This window comes from Bubalus bubalis, chromosome 2 (assembly GCF_019923935.1).
Source record: "Bubalus bubalis isolate 160015118507 breed Murrah chromosome 2, NDDB_SH_1, whole genome shotgun sequence".
Taxonomy (NCBI): domain Eukaryota; kingdom Metazoa; phylum Chordata; class Mammalia; order Artiodactyla; family Bovidae; genus Bubalus; species Bubalus bubalis.
This window is the reverse complement of record NC_059158.1, coordinates 3,130,045-3,151,787: the sequence shown is the minus strand read 5'-3', so window position 1 is coordinate 3,151,787 and position 21,743 is coordinate 3,130,045. Positions and strand designations below refer to the sequence as shown.

At 50.2% G+C, this 21,743-nt stretch overlaps 1 protein-coding gene across 1 annotated transcript in view; it reads right to left on the bottom strand.

Moving 5' to 3' along the window:
- Nucleotides 1-4,369: 4,369 nt before the first annotated feature.
- The window catches only part of FARS2 (phenylalanyl-tRNA synthetase 2, mitochondrial), a 230,832-nt gene continuing 213,458 nt past the window's right edge, over nt 4,370-21,743 (bottom strand). The window contains exon 9 of the mRNA XM_045162344.1: nt 4,370-4,739. Coding sequence (XP_045018279.1) covers nt 4,604-4,739 — 136 coding nt within the window. The 3' untranslated portion in view covers nt 4,370-4,603. The remainder of the gene's footprint in view (nt 4,740-21,743) is intronic.

Genomic DNA, 21,743 nt, shown 5'->3' with positions numbered 1-21,743 from the left:
ACGGGTCAATATCCAAAAAATACGAAGAAGTCACGCAATTCAATACCAAAAAACCCAAACAACCCAATTGAAAAGTGGGCAAAGAATTGGAATAGATGTTTCTCTAAAGAAGACATATGAAAAGTCAAGAGGCACATGAAAGACGCTCAACATGACTGGCCATTAGGTAAATGCGGATTAACATCACCATGAACTGTCACCTGCCACCTGCGAGAATGGCCATCATCAGAAAGGTGATGGAGGACAAGTGCTGGCCTGCGTGTGGAGAACAGGGGCCCTCAGGCACTGCGGATGGGAATATAAATCGGTATGGCCACTGTGGAGAACAGTATGGAGGACCCTCAAAAAAATTAAAATTAGAACTACCATATGATCCAGCAATTCCATTTCTGGGAATATATCCAAAGGCAATGACAACACTAACTCAAAAAGATATCTGCACCCCATGGCCACTGAAGTGTTATTTACAACAGGCAAGACATGGGGACAACCTAGATGTCCAGGATGGATGAATGGGTAAACAGGTAGTTGTCATATGTGTGTGTGTGTGTGTGTGTGTGTATAATGATACACTATGCTCTGTCAGTCATGTCTGACTCTGCAACCTCAGGGACTGTAGCCCACTAGACTCCACCATCCATGGAATTTTCCAGGCAAGAATACTGGACTGGGTTGCCATTTCCTATTCCAGGCAATCCTCCTGACCCAGGATTGAACCCATGTCTCCTGCATGGTGGCCGGATTTTTTAATACTGACCTACCTGGGAAGCCCATAATGATACGTTATTCAGCCATAAAAAAATGAGAAAATCCCACCATTTGCAACAACATGGATGAACTTTGGAGGCATTACATTAAGTGAAGTAAGTGACACAGTGAAAGACAAATGCTCTATGATCTAATTCACATATGGAATTAAAAACAACTCCCCCCACCCCAAACAAACAAACTCATGGAAAAAGATCAGAATTGCGGTTATTACAGGTGAGGGATGCGGGAGAGGGCATTGGAGGAAGGTGGTCAAAAGGAACAAACTTCCAGTTACAGGATACATAAGTACCTGGGATGTAATGGATAACGTGACTATAGCTAAGGAAATGGCAGCCCACTCCAGTGTCTCGCCTGGAGAATCCCAGGGACAGGGGAGCCTGGTGGGCTGCCGTCTATGGGGTCGCACAGAGTCGGACATGACTGAAGCGACTTAGCAGCAGCAGCAGCAGCATAGCTAACACGGCTTTATGATATATAAGAAAGTCGTCAAGAGATTAGATCCCAGGAGTTCTCATCACAAAAAGAACAGTTTCCCCCGTTTCTCCTTTATTTTCTTTTTATTGAATCCATACGAAGAGATGGATGTTAACTGAACCTACTGGTCATCATTTCACAGTAAGTGTAAATCAAACCCCATGCTTGTACCTCTGAAACTTGGACAGCAATGGATGATAATTATTAAAAAAAAAAAAAAAAAAAACAACAAAGAGCCACCAGTTTTCCCCCCAGTTATGTTGCTTTTCAGTAAGAACCACACATTCCACGTCAGCCAGGGAACGGCTGGGTCGTTTGTGAGGCACACCGTTGCCGTCACGGCACCGCACCCTGTGCTCACAGCGTGATCTGGGTGTCACAGGAAGCACCCAGTACTGAGAGCTCAGTTCAGCTCAGGGAGTCAGTAAACTCCAGAGCCTTTTCCAGGACAGCTCCCCAGGCCTTCTGTGGCGACGAACGCCCCCTCCTCCCACGGGCGCAGACATGCCTCTCCACTCTGGGCCTCTTCAGCGCCAACGCTGCCCCAGCCCCAGCCATCTCCTCTCCCAGTCCCCCTGACTGCCGCATCACCAGCTCCCTCCGCTGAGAAGAGTGGAACGCCACGGAAAGAAGGCGGAGGCCAAGACGTCACCTAGCGGTGGGTCTGCAACGAGCCTGTCATTTACACATTTGAGTTCTGCCGGGGTCTGTTTCGTGAAAGCATTAGACAGCCATCCGAGACATGTAAACCTCAAAGGAGATTGTTAAAAGGAAGAGACACAGTCTCCACCAGCTTTCCAAATGGCGAAATGCATTTCAGCCCCTTATGCTCCAGAAAGTGTGTGGAATGTACTTCTCTCTCTCCCAGGTCACTGAGATGCCTGCCCTGCGCTGTTTCCGGCTCAGACACCCTAATGCAAGGGGAAAATGGATACAATGGAAACGGAACTTGCAGTCTTATCATTGAGTAGATAGAAGCCACCTCATACATACATGCCCACTCCCCTGTATCTCCTTGACTTCCCTATCTCACATCTCTCAGGAATGTATGAGGACTAAGTCTCCAGGAAATCCTTTCTGCTTTGAAGACAAGCTGTGTTATGTCCTGTCCACCAAGTCTGCCCAGTCAGCGCCCTCTGGGCCTTCTCCTCACTGGGTCCCGGGGGCCTCACGCATCGTGGGGTGCCGCCAGCCCCCATCCCACCCCTAGAGAGGACTGAAGGGAACACCGCCCCGTATTTACCCACTACATCTCTCCCATCACCCTGTGATGGTGTTCAAGACGGGCTGCCAGTCAGCATCGTGGCCAGCGGAGCCTTGGGCAAGCGTCCGCAGGGCCACGGTCTCTGACCACCCGGAGCCTGCTTGTTTCTAGTGGGAAAGGATGACAAGAAATCCCGTCTTAACCAACAGTCAAGATGTCTTTGAAATGACGTGAGGAAAGCTGGAGACCAACGTGGCGTGGCGTTGGACCAGGTCCTGCCCTGCAGCTCTCGAGGAAGGATGTGTCCAGCCCCGTGGTTCACCCTCAGGCCACTTGCTCCATCACAAACAGCCCCCATCTCTGGAGGCTCTCTGAATGCAGCTGAAATCAACCTTTTATAACTCTCGCAACAGCCTCAGTCCTGTTTGTGAACAGGCATACACCCTTTTCATCATGAACCGTCTCTTTAAAACAACATAAAGAAAGCTAAAAGCCAGCAGCGTCATGTGTGGAAGGACGCAGGAAGCTGCAGGGGCACAGGCACAATCAAGCCGATACAGCAGCACCTCTGCGAGACCAGCTAAAGTGCCATGAGGACGAGACCCTGCCAGCCTCTTCCCTGTCCACTTGCCCTTGAACTACCAGGGGACAGACCGATAGGAATCTCCAGATCAGTTATAAAATTCAAGCGTGTATGCAGTAAGTGGCTGCTCGGAGGAAGGTCCCACATTAGTGCTAACGGTACAGACTGAGGTTCCCACCCTCGGCATCTCATATTCCAGTGAGAGAAGCAGATGCGTCTAGAACGGAACATAACACAACATCCATTTCAAAGAGCTCTCTGCTTGGACTCGTGGGTTACTTTGTGCTTTAGTGGCGCTAGTTGTAAAGAACCTGCCTGCCAGTGCAGGAGACGTAAGAGACGTGGGTTCGATCTCTGGGTTGGGAAGATGCCCCTGGAGAAGGAAATGGCAACCCCGCTCCAGTTCTTGCCTGGAAAATCCCATGGACTGAGGAGCCTGGTGGGCTGCAGTCTGTGGGGTCTCAAAGAGTCAGACACGACTGAAGTGACTCGGCACTTGTGCTTTTGAGATGGTGCTTTTTATGTCTTAATTATTCATTGAAAACAGAAGTGGAGGAAATGCAGGGAAGTCAGCTTTGGGATGTGGACAAACCAGGCGAGTCACTGGAGCGAGAGCCTGGAGGAACGTGCAGACTGGTGAAGGCACGAGTCCATGCCCCAGGCCTGGGGGTCAGCTCCGGGTGGGAGAGGAAGCCCTTGGATCCCTCAGCACAAGGCTGGCGGGCTCGAGGGCCAGGCCAGCACAGAGGACACCTTCTCAGCGGCACTGAATTGACGGATTGGCGGGGATTGGTCTACTGGGCTCCCAGCCACTCAGAGAGTCTTTGATTTCCAGCCCTTTCTCTCCTCTTGCTAAGCAGGAGAGTTCCTATTTGCAGCATAAAATTAGCATAGAGATGAAATCGTTTCAGGGGACACAGACTGAACTGACACAGGAGACATTACATTTTTCATTTCTCAAATGAAAAAGTTTTCCTTTTTCTTTAAAGCCCAAGACTGCCGCTTAATTTGTGTTCAGACGATGCTTACACTGCTGAGCGAGGCTGAAGGAGGTGGAGGAAGCCGGCAGCAGGGGTCTGCCCTGGGCCCCACAAGGCCCCGTCCGGGCGGCGAGGACGGTCCATGCTCCGCGCCTCCAGCAGACACGCCGGTGGCCTGAGGGTGAACCGCAGTGCTGGACGCATCTTTCCTCGAGAGCTGCAGGGCAGGACCTGGTCCAACGCCACGCCACGTCGGTCTCCGGCTTCCCTCACATCATTTCAAAGGCATCTTCACTGTTGGTTAAGACAGGATTTCGTGTCATCCTTTCCCACTCGAAAAAAAGATTCTGAGTAGCTAGGCTGGGATGGAAGCCAGCCCCGCCCCTTCTTCCATACCAGCTCTGGTCTTTTTTTAGGATTTCTCACATCCCTCCTCTCTGCTCTCCTAAGTGCTCGCATTCTCTCCATTTTTTCTTTCGTGGATTGCTTCTGATCTCATCGGAAAACATTCTCTGAGTCATTAACAATACAAGACGGTAAAGAAGGCTGTCCGCCGGCGGCCCCAAGGGCGATCCCTCTTCAGTGTCGGTGTCAAGGCCCTTCAATTAAGAGAGCAGACGGCGGCCCGGAATAATACCAGGTCCTGCAGCCAACGAGTCCATCCAAACAGACTTGGGAGGAATGTTTTCTTAAAAGTTCAATCATCTGATTCCTCTGTTGAAAAGGGCTGAAAAAGAATGCTTTTATCTGTACCAAGCTTAAAGAAGACACGCCCTTGTATTCAAGAGTCCCACCCTCCAGGGGAGAGGGGGTTGTTTTTTATTTTTGAAGTGAACCATTTTTTTTAATTGAATTTATTACAATATCACTTCTGCTTTATGTTTTTGGGTTTTGGGCCATGAGGCATGTGGGATCTTATCTCCCTGACCAGGAATCGAACCTGAGCCCTCTACATTGTGGGGGGTGAAGTCTTAACCACTGGGCCACCAGGGAAGTCCAAAGGGGGTTGTTTTCAATGCAAAGGGAGCAAGTATTGCTTATTACTAATATGGGAGAAGAGAAATCAGCATTCATACCATATACAATCTGACTACTGTGGATTAATATGTAGACATTGTGAAAAACTCTACAATCGCCTACTTTGTGAGGAGCGTGTGATGAGCACCGTGTGTCTGCTGAACAAACTGACAGTGGAGGCAGCAGACGGTCCCGGCCTTCTGAGTGCCCAGTGCCGGAGGGCACACCATCTAATCGCAGGTAGACTCTGCTAAGTGCTGACCCTGGGCCAGGCATTGTTCTAAGAGCTCTGTGTGAATGAATTCTTTTAATCCTTACAATAATCACATAAGATGGGTAGGATTAGGTCTGTTTTATAGAGAAGTAAACTGGGGTGCAGGGAAGTTCTAATCTGCCCAAGGTCACACGTGGCAGCAAAGGGCAGGTCCTCCTCATTCCAAGCCGGGCGGCCTGACCCGAGAATCTCCCTCTTGACCACAACACATGCCAATTATATGTCACTAGCTTCTCACAGAAGGACCTGAAAAATGACTAGTTGGCATTGCTTACTCAGGCGATTATAATTTTGATTAATAACTTGAAGGAGAATTGCGTCTCAACCACTGGACCACCGGGGAAGTCCCTGTCTTTTACACACTTGAATTAATCCAGAGATACTTCTCCCAGAGTTAGTTCAAATGGTAAATGCCATAAACGGGTGGGCGGACGCCAGGTCCCTTTCTGCTCCATCCTGAGGGAGCCCGGGAGGCTCCTTCTAGACACGAGAGGCCACGTGCAGCTGCGGGAGCTGGCGGTCTGGGCAAGAACCCCGAAACTGCCATCAGGTGAGCTTAACACACAGCACAGAGGCGCTATGGGGATGATTGTCATCTTTCATAAATTACATTCTGCTGTTCACAGGGAAGGCCCTGCAAAACTCAAGTAATAATATGCATAGAGAACAGCGGTAATAATAGTGTAAGCAACGCATCGTAAGGACGAGGACAGCACAGCACATGAAAAATACAAGCGGTAATAAAAGAGCCGACAGAGAGAGAAGAAGATTGGAAAAAAAAAGTCATGAATTTAAAAACCTGTGGAGGCCCAGAGTAACGCATAAGAAGTCAACAAAAATTACAGTGGCCTGGATTCATGGCAGAGATAAACCCACACAGGAAAATAGGAGCAAAGCAAACAAAAAACCACTTCTCCTTTCCTTTTTCTTTCAACGTAAAATATCTTTTCATGCAGTTGAACATACTAACACCTCAAGGGCTTGGCAGCGGGTTTCCCAGGGAAGGAAGCAGGCTGGGACGTGCCAGCACCGGGATCCCATGAAGGACCTGTGCCCAAGCCCAGCTCCCAGGTGCCCCCCCTTGCAGGACCACCTGTGCAGCTGCCCACTCCCACCTCCACGGTTTCAGGGCTCCCCTGTGTCCTCAGCCCACCCTGACCCGACCTCCCCATCACTCATCTCGGGAGGGTCCTCCCACCGGCGTCACAGAGCAGCTGCTCACTCATGTATACACACACACGCATGCGCACATACACATGCACACAGGTATGCATGCACACACAACGCACATGCATGCATGTGCACACAATGCATGCGTGTGCCCACACATGCATGCACGCACACACACGCACATGCATGCACACACACATGCACGTGCACACACATGCATGCACGCACAATCACATGCATGCGTGTGCACACATGCACGCACGCGTGCACACATGCGCGCACACGCATGCGCATGCACACGCGTGCACACACATGCACACACACATGCACATGCATGTGCACGCAGACACACACACACAAGTTGACACTCCAGTCCCCACGTCTGCTGTGAGACTTAGCCTTTTCCAGCTCCCTCAAGCCTGTGCAGCACGCTGACCTCAGCATCGCAGGTGAATTTCAAGGTCAGTCCGCCCAAACCTCAGCTTTGGCCAGTCCTGTCCTTTCACCCACACCGGCCAGCCCTGCACATCGTGGTACACAGGGTACCATCCCCCATAACCTCAGACTCAATCAAGGGACAGGTTCTGGAGATTTTGGTTCCTATTAATCTTGGGATGTCCACGTCCCTCATTCCCTCGGCCACAAGCTTGGTTCCCAGCTACGCAGCCACCTCCTCCCGCCCCGGGGTGCCTCCTGCTCCTGGCCTTGGGTCCCTCCTCCTCCTCCTGGCCCTGGGTCCCTCCTCCTCCTGGCCCTGGGTCCCTCCTCCTCCCAGTCCTCCCTCTGCAGGGCAGCCTGGGTACCTCCTTCTGAACACCATAACCAGTCTCCTAGCAGGTTTTGCTTACTTAATATGCTTTGGGCTTTCTCGGATGTGGCGAGGCCTGGCGCAGTCTGGGCTCCCTACCTCCCCAGCCTCGTTGCCACGTCCCCTCCAGTCCAGCCACACGGGCTCCCCGGGACCCCCGTGTCCCTGCCAGAGCTTCGCTGGTGCTGCCTCGCTGGTGCTCTGCACGGCCTCCTCCTCCTCCCGCCCCTCGACTCCAGTGCTCAGCTGTGCTTCAAGCACCATGTTGTAACACTTCTCCCAGCTGTCATGTCACATTCATACATGTGATTATTTGATTAAAGTCAGCTTCTCCAGCTGGTCTAGACCATAAGCTCTTGGAGCACATCAGCCAGGTCTGTCTGCTTCCTACGGTCTCTACAGCATGTGCGCACAGTAGGCATTCAGCTGAACCAGCAAACAAATGAACTAGAGGTGCAGAGGGCGACCGACCGAGCACATCCAGGGCTGGGCTGGGGAGGGCACGCTCTCTCTAGACGGGTCCTCTCGGTTCTGAACACAGGGCAGGTCCACCAGCCGGCCCTCCTCCAGAACCATTCATTCCAGACATGCCTCAACCGAGGAGGAAGAAAGGGTAGGAGGAGGCAGTAAGTCCGACAGGATTTCTAGCCGAGTGTAAGGTGTAACTGCCCCCGAGAGGGAACATTTGGAAGTTCGTTCCGTGAACTAGTGCACAGGGTGCCTGTGAACACCTTGGGAGGATTCGGCAGGACTGAAGTGCTGTCTTCGATGCACTGTGTCATTCTTAGTCACATCACAGGTCCTTAGACACATCTCTGTTCTCGGTTCTTCACATGCCTGTCTCCTTCAACTAGACGATAAATCACTTGAAGGCAAGGACCTGATTCTCTCCCTCGGGCACGTGGCACTGAAGAAAGGTTGGTGCCCAGCACAGCTCAGGCACCGGGAGTGTTCTTTGACGAATGACTCACAGAAGAAGAAATGATTGGATAAACGGAAAGACAGGCGTCAAGAACAAAGATGCCTACTTGACAACTGCATCGAGGGACTGAAACAGCATCTACTGGATAACTGCACGGCCCCGACCCGGGACACGTTAGCGGAGAGGATGCGGACAGCTCAGTTCTGTGGTTACCTGTTTACCTGACCGTCACCTCTCTAAGCTGTGCACTCCCCGAGGATGGCAGGGCTTTTAGCCTTCGTGCTGAGTGGACATGATTTTATCTGTCTTTGTGCTGAGTGGCTGTGAGTGATCACAACCCCTTTAATTTAGTTACTAAATGAATCCAAGTCCAATCCCAGCTCTTGGACTAACTATCAGAGTTGGAACTGGCTGGAAAAGCCTTGTCTTTAGGGCTCTAAGGCCTCAGGGGTGAAATGCTACAATACGATGACATGATCGCTCTACCTTGAGCACCTAATGAACCTGTTATCAACTGTCCGAACAAGTGGAGAAGGGCTGGGGACAGCCTGGGCCTAAGCAAGTGTACTGATCACAGTGAATCACAAGCTACTTTAGCAATATTGCCCACTGCTAATCCTAGCAGGCACTGCTCCCAAGGATCAGGGTAAAGGTAAAAGAACTGTAGCTTAATACGGGCAATCTGCATGGAAGTCTCCCAATATATTGCAAACTATTATCAGGAACAATTACAAAACAGGGGTGAGCATCAGAGCCAACTAACTTGGCAGTTCAGGGGGCAGTAATTCAAATAAAAAATAACCCCGATCTGAAGCTGGATGTGAACATATATAAAATATTGATATAATCAGCATCTCTGAGAAGGAGGAGTAAGCAATGTGACATGAATTTAAAATTATCTAATAACCCGGTTTTATCTTAGGGGAGGAAATGTTTGATTTTTCCCGAAATGCATCTCTTGAAAATTTGTGGCAGAAATTCCAGTCATGTATTTGGCTAACAATGTATCTATCTCAATCTGGAAAAACTGAGCTCTTTAATGCAAAATTCTCGGCAACTTCCCTCCAGTTTATACCATGTAAATGCCACCTTGGCTCTGACAACAAAGCCCGTACTAAGCACTTGTCAAGGAAGCAAGCGTGCAGTAGAGAAGCACTGAAGTGAAACGCAGTTAAGTGTCTCACCCCCTTCATGTCTCCACCTTTTATGCTTTTTTGGTTTTTAATTACTGGGGACAAAAATCTTTCAAAAATGCATTAATGCTTCCAGTCCCTGCAGAGTAAGAACTTAGCAACAGTGATAATCACCCCTGTTTGGGTGCATGTAAGTCGCTTCAGTCATGCCTGACTCTTTGCCACCCCATGGACTGTAGCCCGCCAGGCTCCTCTGTCCGTGGGATTCTCCAGGCAAGGATACTGGAGCAGGTTGCCATTTCCTTCTCCAGGGGATCTTCCCAACCCAGGGATGGAATGCGCGTCTCTTATGTCTCCTGCATCGGCAGGCGGGTTCTTTTCCACTGGCACCACTGGGGAAGCCCAAGCACCCGTGCTGACCGAGTGCTTATTTTGTGCCAGGCACCCTCCTAAGTGCTTCCGTGTGCTAATCTACATGATCGTCACAACAGCGCTGAGGCAGGCACTGCTGACGTTCATTCCTCATCTCTCGGGTACAGACACTGAGAGATGGGCACCATGGCTCATAAGTGGTGACACGCAGATCTGAACTCAGGCAGCCCGCCTCCAAACCCACCCTCTTAACCACAACTTGACACTAAGCCTGTTAAGCTACTGATCATAATGTAAACTTTTACTAAAGACCGACAGCTATACACAATTGTGAACATCAAACTTCGAAAATGGCCACGCTCACTTTCAGTATTCTCTGGTTTTAAAAAAAGCTTAATGCGGTTCAGGCTTCATGCAGCTGAAAGCATGTGAATCCTGACAAGGCACAAATACACCCAAGCTCCTCTGTAGCCAGAACCTCATTTCCAGGGGCCAAGGACTCCCAAACAGCACAACTCCAGGGCCAGCTCTACAGAAGCCACTTATCCAATCCTCATGGTGAAAAGCTCCGGGCCCCAGGGAGCTTCTGTCAGGAGGGCGGATATTTAAGGATTCCCACATCCAGTCTCCCGTGCCATTGCCTCTTCTGAGCTTGACTGGGAGACCCCATCAGTGCAGCCAAGGGGAAACAGCCTTTCACAGCCCCAGGCGACCCTGCACTCATGTGCGGCCGGGGGACCTAAGCTCTGGGCCCTCCTTTGGACAAAGGCTCTCATCTCAGAAGATGCAGGCATCAGTTCTTCAACCGATTCATCAATATGTATGCTTTGACATTAGGTTTCCCTGGTGGCTCAGCTGATAAAGAATCCACCTGCAATTCAGAAGACTCGGGTTTGATCCCTGGGTTGGGATCCCTTGGAGAATGACATGGCAACCCACTCTAGTATTCTTGGAGAATCCCATGGACAGAGGAGCCTGGCAGACTACAGTTCATGGGGTCGCAAAGACTTGGACACAACTGAAGCAACTGAGATGTACGTGAATATACACAGATGCATGCCTAGACTGACTGATTAGCCGGCCTTCCCTATCTCTGAAGCAAGCAGAGACAAAAATACAAGGCGTGTTCAATAAGCAGCATATGGCCTGCTTTATAAATATACACGTTTGGTCTCTCTCCTGCACACACACACAAACCCAAACTCTACCTCTCAGGGTGGGCGCCTCTTGCCCCAGGTTGAGGGGCCCCAAAAGAACCTGTTAGGACCTCTGGGGCCACCATCTCCTTACAGATTGGGGGAAGCTGGTCTGTTCCCACCAATCAGGAAGCACCCTGGATGCTAGATCCTCACATGCAGCGAGGTGCTTTTAACGCCCTTCCCACCAAGGCCGGAGGTTCCTCTAACCGTGCCAGCTACACCCTGGGTCTGGCCACCACTGCCTCAGTCCAGGTGCCCCACGAGGCCCAAAGGCATCAACAAGCACAGATCAGAAGCCTCTGTCCACAGCGTCCCCCATTGTCCTCTTCTTTGCTGGACGTCAGTGACAGACAACAAAAGGGCCGATGGGTAGCTGGATGACGCTGAGGAAGGCAGGCAGTCACCATGGCCATGCGGTGACCTTTGCACATGAGGGGAGCCTTGAAGGAGAAAGGAAAACTAACACAGACAGCATATTCAAAAGCAGAGACGTTACTCTGCCAACAAAGGTCCGTCTAGTCAAAGCTATGGTTTTTCCTGTGGTCATGTATGGATGTGAGAGTTGGACTGTGAAGAAGGCTGAGCGCCAAAGAATTGATGCTTTTGAACTGTGGTGTTAGAGAAGACTCTTGAGAGTCCCTTGGACTGCAAGGAGATCCAACCAGTCCATTCTGAAGGAGATCAGTCCTGGGTGTTCATTGGAAGGACTGATGCTGAAGGTGAAACTCCAATACTTTGGCTACGTCATGCAAAGAGCTGACTCATTGGAAAAGATTCTGATGCTGGGAGGTATTGGGGGCAAGAGGACAAGGGGACGACAGAGGATGAGATGGCTGGATGGCATCACTGACTCGGTGGATGTGAGTTTGAGTGAACTCTGGGAGTTGGTGATGGACAGGGAGGCCTGGCGTGCTGCGATTCATGGGGTCGCAAAGAGTCGGACACGACTGAGCGACTAAACTGAACCGAACTGAACACTTACTGAATTCCTAGGAAGAGGGAACTATTTTATAACAGTCTTGCAGATCTTCCTTTCTGAAATTTGGTTGTTATTTTTATCTGCATATATTTGAAGAGTCAAATATTTCTGCAGGCTTGTTGTGAAAGGCATCGGCCTCCAGCGCAGTCCTCTGGTGGGCTCCTGGAGTCTCCAGCTTGCGTGCTTGATCAGCTCCCAAATTTACATTTGCTGATGTGTCCCCCACCCCCGCCCCATTCACCTGGTCCTTGATTAATTTATGCCTCAAAAAAAAAAAAAAAAAAAAACAAACCCAAACTCTTTACTGTTACTGTCAGAACATCCTGAGAGGTAACCGAGGCTAATGCTTGTGTTCAATCTGCCACCTTTAATCAAAAGTCTATTAACTTTATTTTTTATGAAAGGTGACGGTGCATCAGGAGAGGGTGAGTCATGGGTGGAAGGTCATGGACCCAGGAAGAAAAGGATGAGAACCCAACATCAGGTCTGCCTGACCCTGAGGCCCCGGCCTCTGCAGGAGAGCTTGCCACACCCCCGAGGGGCACGGGGCCCCTGTGCTGGACTACCGTCCCCTGAAATTGGCAGCAGCATGCAAACCACCAGCGCGGGGAGATCCAGGTGGCTCTCCGTGTCTCCTGTCACCACTTCCCATTCCACGCCTGGTCCTGAAAGCCCCTCACTGTCGCCCCTGAATCCCACCCACAGACCAGGCTCTGCCCTCTGCCCTCAGTTTGCAGGGGCTGCTAACAGGGAAGGGAATGGTTTCAATGGTGGGGGCCGGGGGACTTGCCTAATAGTAAGGATGCTGACTGTATCCTCTTCCAGCGATCAAGGCTTCTGGGAATTCAAAAAAACGCCTTCTTAGGAAATGTCTGAGAAGGCATTTTTATTTTATTTTTTAACCAAACCAGAACGGCAGGAGAGGGACACTTTCGGGTCTCATCACTGACGGTCATCACTGATGGACCCCAGATCCCGTGTGATGACCTTGTTCTGCAGGCCGCAAGCAGGTCAGGCCCTTCTCTACAGCGAGTGGCTCGAGCACAGGCTCTAGAGTCACACAGCCTGGTGTTGAGTCTCAGCTCTTCGTGTGGACTTTGGGCAAGTTATGAAAGCTCTCCAGCCTGGCTTTCTCATCTATAACATGGTATTAGTAATAGTCATGCACACGCTTTATGGAGATGCTGTTGGTTTAAATGAGATAGTGTATGTTACACCTTAATTATAATATGCATACATATGCACAGTGAATACACACTACCTCATTTTTCTTTTTCCTGCTATTACCACGTTCAAGAAAAGTTTATGCACAAGAGAAAAATGTAACTACATATGACAACGGATATGAACTGGTTTTACTACGGTGATCATTCTGCAATATACACCAACATGGAATCACTGTCGGGTTACACCTGAGACTAACATAATGTTGTATGTCAATTATACCTCAATTAGAAAAAACCTTTATGCCACAAATTTACTGACGACTTATCAAAGCATCCGGAGAAGGCAATGGCCTTCTCAAAGCATTATCAAAGCATCAACTAGCATCAACAACTATGGCCTTATCAAAGCATCAACTACGTTTAGAGAGTAGAGCTACACTTAAAAAAAAAGGTATCTGGCCGCACCGGGTCTCAGTTGCAGCCCTTGGGCTCTTTAGTTGCAGCATGTGAGACTGAACCCGGGCCCTCTGCATCGGGAACATGGGGTCTTAGCCACTGGACAGACACGGAAGTCCTGAGGGGTGTGTGTTAGACTTTGCGGAGGATCCAAGAATGAGCAAAACTCAGCTCTATCTTTAAATGGTCTGAGGCCAGGTGTCAGGTGGGGTGAACGGCACAGGTATCCCTTACAGTGTTATCAGGAAGGGAGCCGGGGAGTCGGCAGGCACAGCTCAGGCCCCGCAGGGAGCCTCAGGTCCCCGGAGGCTGGCCTTCGTGTTCCTAGGCCATTTCCAACCACTCAAATCTCCCAAATGATGTGTCCCAGGGACAGAAACTTCAGTTATGTAAGAGCATGAGCTGATGCAAGCCACTTGAAGGATACCGGAGATAAATGATCTATTTATATTTTTATGCTGAAGGCATAAATAGAAAAAAAAAAAAAAAAAAACACAGCACCCAAAGAAACATTCCTTAAAATAGATGGAGAGAATGGTTGAGAGATGAATGCACAGAACAAACAGATGCTAACCACATACCTTTCCACATCAGCCAGAACCCCGCAGGACTGGTTAATTCAAGGCGCTTGCCGAGCACCGCCGCAACGGCAACAACTGGCTCTCTGACAAACCGGGACACGGTGCGCTCTGGCGGTTTTGTAAGACATTTTGTAATAAGACTGTCGAAACGAAATAATGAGGTGCTCCGAAATCCCAGCCCTGACTACAAACCCACAGACATCATGAATCTATAGCACGGTGTTATTTTATGCAGCACATATCCCCTCAGCAGGGATGGGCTGGTACCCGCTGAGTGCCAGGGGCCGTGTGGGCCCAGGGATGGGGCAGGGAAGGACCAAGATCTTATCCCCAAAGTAATACCTCAGTGTTAGTTTGGACACTAAACATGCTCATGAAGACGATTTCCATATAACAACCAAAACAGTGCCATAAAGAAAATTATTAAATGGTAGTGGACCTGAATGATATACCTCAAGTAGAGTCGGGTAAAGAAAGCCCCCAAATCTAACCTAAAAGGATTTGAATTCTTTGAGGGGCCGAGAGACAGAAAAAAGACAGACGGGGGTGGGATGGGGGGGAAGTCAAAGATTAAGAAAGAAATTATCAGAAGTAGGTGAGGGAGGTCTGGCCCTCATGAAGCAGGGACCCCTGTTGGCAACCCCAACCCCTGCTCCCGCACTGCAGCCTGTGGACGACCCCCTGCCTGGGAGGGAAGGTGGGGCCCTGACTCAGGAACCCTGCACCACCCCCCCGCCCCTGCCCCACCAAGAGGAGCCTCCCCAGACAGCTGTGATCTGAACCCAGGCTGTCTGGCTCCCCATTTCAAGCTCTTAACCATCAGCTCACGAGCTAACTGCAGGAGTGGCCAAAAGGTGGGGGCAGGGGGACCCCGGCGGTCTGTTTGGGTCACACGTGATGCGCGGGCACCATCCCTGGTGGTTCCGTGGAAGCTGGAGCGCACGCTTCTGTTCTCCCCACCACCTCCCCACCCGCTCCTCCCACGGGGAAATGTCAGACTTCATCCTGAACCCACTGCTGTTCTGCTGGACTCACGTGTCCTGCCTCAGGCACAGGGACCAGCTTCCTAACGTTCTGAACGACGGAGGCGTGATCTGGGTGAGTGGGACAGAACGGGACACGCTTCCCACGGTGATGCAGAAATCAGAGGTGATCGATCAAGTGCTACAAGGTCTAACCCTAGTCAGCACGCGTGCAGGCCAGGCTGGCGAACGGACGCACGCTCTGTCTTTCCTACCTGTGACAATTCCATTTTATTTTGAGGACTGTGTTAAATTTCAAATATTCCTTCTCATCTTCTTGGCTTACTTTGAACCAAGGCAGTCAACCAATACACTCTGATGACATGCTGGGTGCTGAACACTCTGCTAAGGGTACAAAGATTAACACTGTTAGTCGCTCGGCTGTGTTCGACTCTTTACGACCCCGTGGACTGTACCCCGCCAGGCTCCTCTGTCCAGGGGATTCTCCAGGCAAGAATACTGCAGTGGGTTTCCATTCCCTTCTCTCCAGGGGATCTTCCCAACCCAACCCACGGATCACACCCAGGACTCCTGCATTGCAGGCAGATTCTTTACTGTCTGAGCCGCCATGGGTGAAGAAGCCCTTGGTCCCAACCAGCAAGGAGGAAAGAAGAGGTGGGACTAGAGTCCTGCTTGGAATGGGATGAGGGTGAAGACCCTCCTGGGTAAAAGAGTAGCTGCCTGTACCCTTCCTACTATGGGTGAGGAACACAGCAAACCAAACCAAAGTACATCGGGGTCTATATCTTCACTGCATGGTACCTACCTATCAAATTTGCCAGCGCTGACCACAAGCAGAGGACACATGGAGGCTCCATTGCCTCTCCAGAGGCATCTCTGCTGAATGTGTTTACAGGGGGCTAGGAACACTGTACCGAGTTTAGTAAACAGATTTATAATCCAACCCCTCCCAGGTAAAGACTTCCTCTTTCCTAGAGCAGAGGCACCCTGGAAAGGCTGGACTGGACAGGGAGACAGAAGACCCCACCTCCACCTCAGAGCCAGGAAGCGGGTTCTCAGGGTTCGGGGACGTGTCCAGGGCCACACGGCTGTGATGGCTGTGGCCCTGCAGCCAGACGTGTCCGCCCCTAGCCTAAGTCTCCTCGCGACGCTGTGCCCCATTCGTAGGGCAGCAGGGAACACGTTCGGAGAAGGCAATGGCACCCCACTCCAGTGCTCTTGCCTGGACAGTCCCATGGATGGAGGAGCCTGGTGGGCTGCAGTCCATGGGGTCGCTAGGAGTCGGACACGACTGAGCGACTTCACTTTTACTTTTCACTTTCATGCACTGGTGAAGGAAATGGCAACCCACTCGAGTGTTCTTGCCTGGAGAATCTCAGGGACGGGGGAGCCTGGTGGCTGCCGTCTATGGGGTCGCACAGAGTCGGACACGACTGAAGTGACTTAGCATAGCATAGCATAGGGAACACATTCCGAGGACAGCGAGAGGCCGTGGACGTAAGCGTGACATTAAACGTCAGAATTAAGGGCATCAAGCAACTCCGAGAAAACCTTCCTGCTCTTACCCGTGTCTCCCCGCTGCTACTCTGCACGAGAACTCCCCCTCATATCAATCCACCAAACCACGAGGTTTTGGAACAGGTGGACCTGAGAATAGGACAGCCTCCTTGCAGCGACCTATTCCCGACCCTCCTTCAGCTGGTGCGTAAAAAACATGCGAAGACGCCTCACGCTTTTAATGAAGTGTGAAAAGATCAAAGGCCACAGGGCGCTAAAAATGAGAGCCCAGAAAAGGCTCTTTGTGGCACTGCGTGATTTGTTAACCCACAGCCAATGGTAACGTGTGAGGCCAGGCAGTTAGTTCCAATACTTCACACGTGCTGATTTTTTAAAGCATCAGATCAATTCTATGCAGCCCACTGTGCCAGACGCACATGTGCCGAGACAAAGGGCCGATCTGACAGGACCAAATCCCCCGGGGTCTCAGGGCCCCTCCGACTTGAAAGCCTCCACAGCCGCCAGCTTCCTTTCTGCTGCAGGTTCACACCCGTGGGGAGACGTCAGAGGATGGTGAAGCAGGAAAATGACCCCTGGCCCTGAACAAAAGGCACGTCTGCCATCCGGCTGGGACCCTGGTCCCCCGGGGATGGACTGGCAAAGCAGGCCGGAGTATGGGGGCCGTGTGGGGACCCTGGAGGAGCCTGGTCCGCCCTCCTCCTCCCCTGGGGCTTCCTAATGGCTTTACACACTCCTCCTCTGAGGCATTATTCAAATCAACCCCACAACTCAGGTTCCTTTGCTTGTGGCTCTAATTGAATAAATCTAACATATCAACAGACGCACTGGCCCAGAGCCTTGGCCAGATTCCCCCTTGGATGTAACAGCCCATTCTGGCTGTTTCATCTGAGCCTGCGAGCAGGGAGGGGCACCCCAGGCAGCCCCCCATCTACATATGTACAGTATGTATATACATATGTGTATAGAGGGCAGCCCCCATCTACATATGCAAGGTATGTATATATATGTGTGTAGAGGGCAGTGGTCTCCCACACTGCGGTCAGATGCTTTACCATCTGAGCCACCAGGGAAGCCTCTACATATGCATAGTTTGTATATGTATGTGGTACAGACGGCAGCCCCCGTCTACATATGTATAGTATGTATATATATGTGGTATAGAGGGCAGCCCCCGTCTAAGAAATAGAGGTAAACAACAGAATGGGAAAGACTAGAGATCTCTTCAAGAAAATTAGAGATACCAAGGGAACATTTTATGCAAAGAAGGGCTCAATAAAGGACAGAAATGGTATGGACCTAACAGAAGCAGAAGATATTAAGAAGAGGTGGCAGGAATACACAGAACTGTACAAAAAATATCTTCACGACCCAGATAATCACGATGGTGTGATCACTGACCTAGAGCCAGACATCCTGGAATGTGAAGTCAAGTGGGCCTTAGGAAGCATCACTACGAACAAAGCTAGTGGAGGTGATGGAATTCCAGGTGAGCTATTCCAAATCCTGAAAGATGATGCTGTGAAAGTGCTGCACTCAATATGCCAGCAAATCTGGAAAATTCAGCAGTGGCCACAGGACTGGAAAAGGTCAGTTTTCATGCCAATCCCAAAGAAAGGCAATGCCAAAGAATGCTCAAACTACCGCACAATTGCACTCATCTCACATGCTACTAAAGTAATGCTCAAAATTCTCCAAGCCAGGCTTCAGCAATACATGAACTGTGAACTTCCTGATATTCAAGCTGGTTTTAGAAAAGGCAGAGGAACCAGAGATCAAATTGCCAACATGTGCTGGATCATCAAAAAAGCAAGAGAGTTCCAGAAAAACATCTATTTCTGCTTTATTGACTATGCCAAAGCCTTTGACTGTGTGGATCACAATAAACTGTGGAAAATTCTGAAAGAGATGGGAATACCAGACCACCTGATCTGCCTCTTGAGAAATTTGTATGCAGGTCAGGAGGCAACAGTTAGAACTGGACATGGAACAACAGACTGGTTCCAAATAGGAAAAGGAGTACGTCAAGGCTGTATATTGTCATCCTGTTTATTTAACTTATATACAGAGTACATCATGAGAAACACTGGACTGGAAGAAACACAAGCTGGAATCAAGATTGCCGGGAGAAATATCATTAACCTCAGATATGCAGATGACACCACCCTTATGGCAGAAAGTGAAGAGGAACTAAAAAGCCTCTTGATGAAGGTGAAAGTGGAGAGTGAAAAGTTGGCTTAAAGCTCAACATGCAGAAAACGAAGATCATGGCATCCGGTCCCACCACTTCATGGGAAATAGATGGGGAAACAGTGGAAACAGTGTCAGACTTTATTTTTCTGGGCTCCAAAATCACTGCAGATGGTGACTGCAGCCATGAAATTAAAAGACGCTTACTCCTTGGAAGGAGAGTTATGACCAACCTAGATAGCATATTCAAAAGCAGAGAAATTACTTTGCCAACAAAGGTCCAGCTAGTCAAGGCTATGGTTTTTCCTGTGGTCATGTATGGATGTGAGAGTTGGACTGTGAAGAAGGCTGAGCACCGAAGAATTGATGCTTTTGAACTGTGGTGTTGGAGAAGACTCTTGAGAGTCCCTTGGACTTCAAGGAGATCCAACCAGTCCATTCTGAAGGAGATCAGCCCTGGGTGTTCTTTGGAAGGAATGATGCTAAAGCTGAAACTCCAGTACTTTGGCCACCTGATGCGAAGAGTTGACTCATTGGAAAAGACTCTGATGCTGGGAGGGATTGGGGGCAAGAGGAGAAGGGGACGACAGAGGATGAGATGGCTGGATGGCATCACTGACTCAATGGACATGAGTTTGAGTGAACTCTGGGAGTTTGTGATGGACAGGGAGGCCTGGCGTGCTGCGATTCATGGGGTTGCAAAGAGTCAGACACGACTGAGCGACTGAACTGATCTGATAGAGGGCAGCCCCCGTCTACATATGTATGGTATATATATATATATATATGTGTGTGTGTATAGACTGTAGCCCCCCGTCTACATATGTACAGGATGTGTATATATATAGATATACACGTGTGTATAGAGGGCAGCCCCTGTCTACACGTGCATAGTATGTATATACATGTGTGTATAGAGGGCAGCCCCCTGTCCTACAGCAGAGGCAGGATGACTGCCCTCCACTCTCTCAGTTAATATTTACTCATGGTTGTTAATATTTACTCATGGGTGAAAGGTCTTCAGGAGAATCTGAGAACTGAAGCGTCTTTGAAGGTGGGGAGGGTACCTTAGCCAAGTCGGTTTTTAATGCAAAGATGTTCAGAAAGGGGCTGTTCTGTGCCTAACATGCACTGCTTCAGAGTCCTAAGAGCTGAGTCAGCGGAGAGTCTGTTGAGTCTGTTTTCATTAAGATGACCTGAGTTTGCAGCTATTCCCATTGGTAAACATATTCAGGGAACCAGTCACTAAAATAAACCTGCCATTCATTTGAGCTTCTTTCAGTCCTTTTGCAGAGGGTAAAAATTTTTTAAACTGTATCATTACCTACTGGGAGTGGGAATGCAGGTCATCACGTGAGCAAGCCACTGACACTGGGTTTAAAACTGGAAGATCAGACGCTGGCACCTCCAAGCTCCTCTCTGGGGAGGGTGCCGCCTGGAGAGGGTGCTTTCAAGGGAATCACGTGGCTGAACAGCCAAGCTCACAGAGGCCACCCTGCTGACATCCTGCCAGCCATCTGAGAGCAGGGCTAAAGCGCACAGCTGGCCCCTCTCAGGGGAGGGAAGGGGCAGCCATGGGGGGCTCTCCTGTGGCACAGGGCCGAGGGCTCCGGTCTCGTCAGCCAACGGGACAGCCTTCTCTTCCCGGGCACTGCCCCACGGTCCGACTCTCGCCATAAAGAAGGCGTCTGCTTTTCCCTGTGCGTGTGTTTTTATTATACTTTCCTCACATATTCTTTTTTAAATTATTTTTTTATTTGAACCATTTTTTTTAAGTCTTTTACTGAATTTGTTACAATATTGCTTCTGTTCTATGGTTTTTTTGTTTTTTGGCCATGAGGCATGTGGGATCTTAGCTTCCCAACCAGGGCTCAAAACTGCACCCCCTGCACTGGAAGGGTGAAGTCTTGAACATCGGACCCCAGGGAAGCCCCTCGTCACACATCCTCGAGAGTCTAGGAACTCGTTCCCATCCACCAAGTGCTGGGGGTCACAGACCTCTTCTTGCCTGCACAGACCCTACGTAGTCCTCGCCGCCCCAGTGACCCCGCCACCCGCTGGCCCTCGCCACCTCTTGCTGTGCCTTCCTTTCACAGGCAGAATCATTCCCAGTCTTTGACTTCCCTTCCCGGGCCCCTGGGTCCCTTCTTGGACTAACGAAGCCCAGGTTCAACTACCGTGTGGGCTAGAGAGTCTGTACCTAGCAGTCTGTGCTGAAAACTGAGCCCTGACCACCAGGACACAGGGTGAGAAGAGGGTTTAGCAGCCCACACGCCTGTGTGCTGCCAGAACAAACGCTTTCACTGGAGCCAGCCGGTCGCCCTGCCTCAGTGGCCATTGTTACATCGTCAACGCTGCCCCAAAGAGTGGGCATGTGTTCATCAGCAAGGGGACGAGGGTGAACGGAGGTTGACATCCCTATCCGGGGCACGAGCTTATGAAACAGCCCTCAACCTGGGCATTTCAGCGCCTGGGTGAGATTTTCCCTTCTTACCTTCCTCTTCTGCCCCTCTGATCTCACATCTTGCTTCTAATCAGAGCTCAGAGGAAACACATGTAAGGTAATTACTCCTGAGCATGCTGTGGAAGCGCTCACTGATTAGAAATCATTTTCAGAGGGAACGCTGTAACACAAGAGTTTTGATCAAAGCTGGATTATTACTTCAGTTCTTTTTCTCACCCACGGACACTTGCTCCCCACTCCTGGAAGAAAATGTGTGTGTGCATGAAGGTAGATCATAAGGGAGCTGAGAGTTCTTCTTAGAGTGGAGCTATTTGTTTCGTTCATTAGTCTAAAATATTTCTCTAAAAAGCCACTCATCAAGCCTTTTCCCCGGAAGCCTATGCTCTGAGCTCGTAACGGCGTTGCCTTTAGTACCATCTCCCTGGGAGGAAGTCAAGCTCAGGTTGAGATGCTCTGCAGGGTGAGACCCAAGCAAGGTCAGAGTGAACGCGCCTGTCCAGGC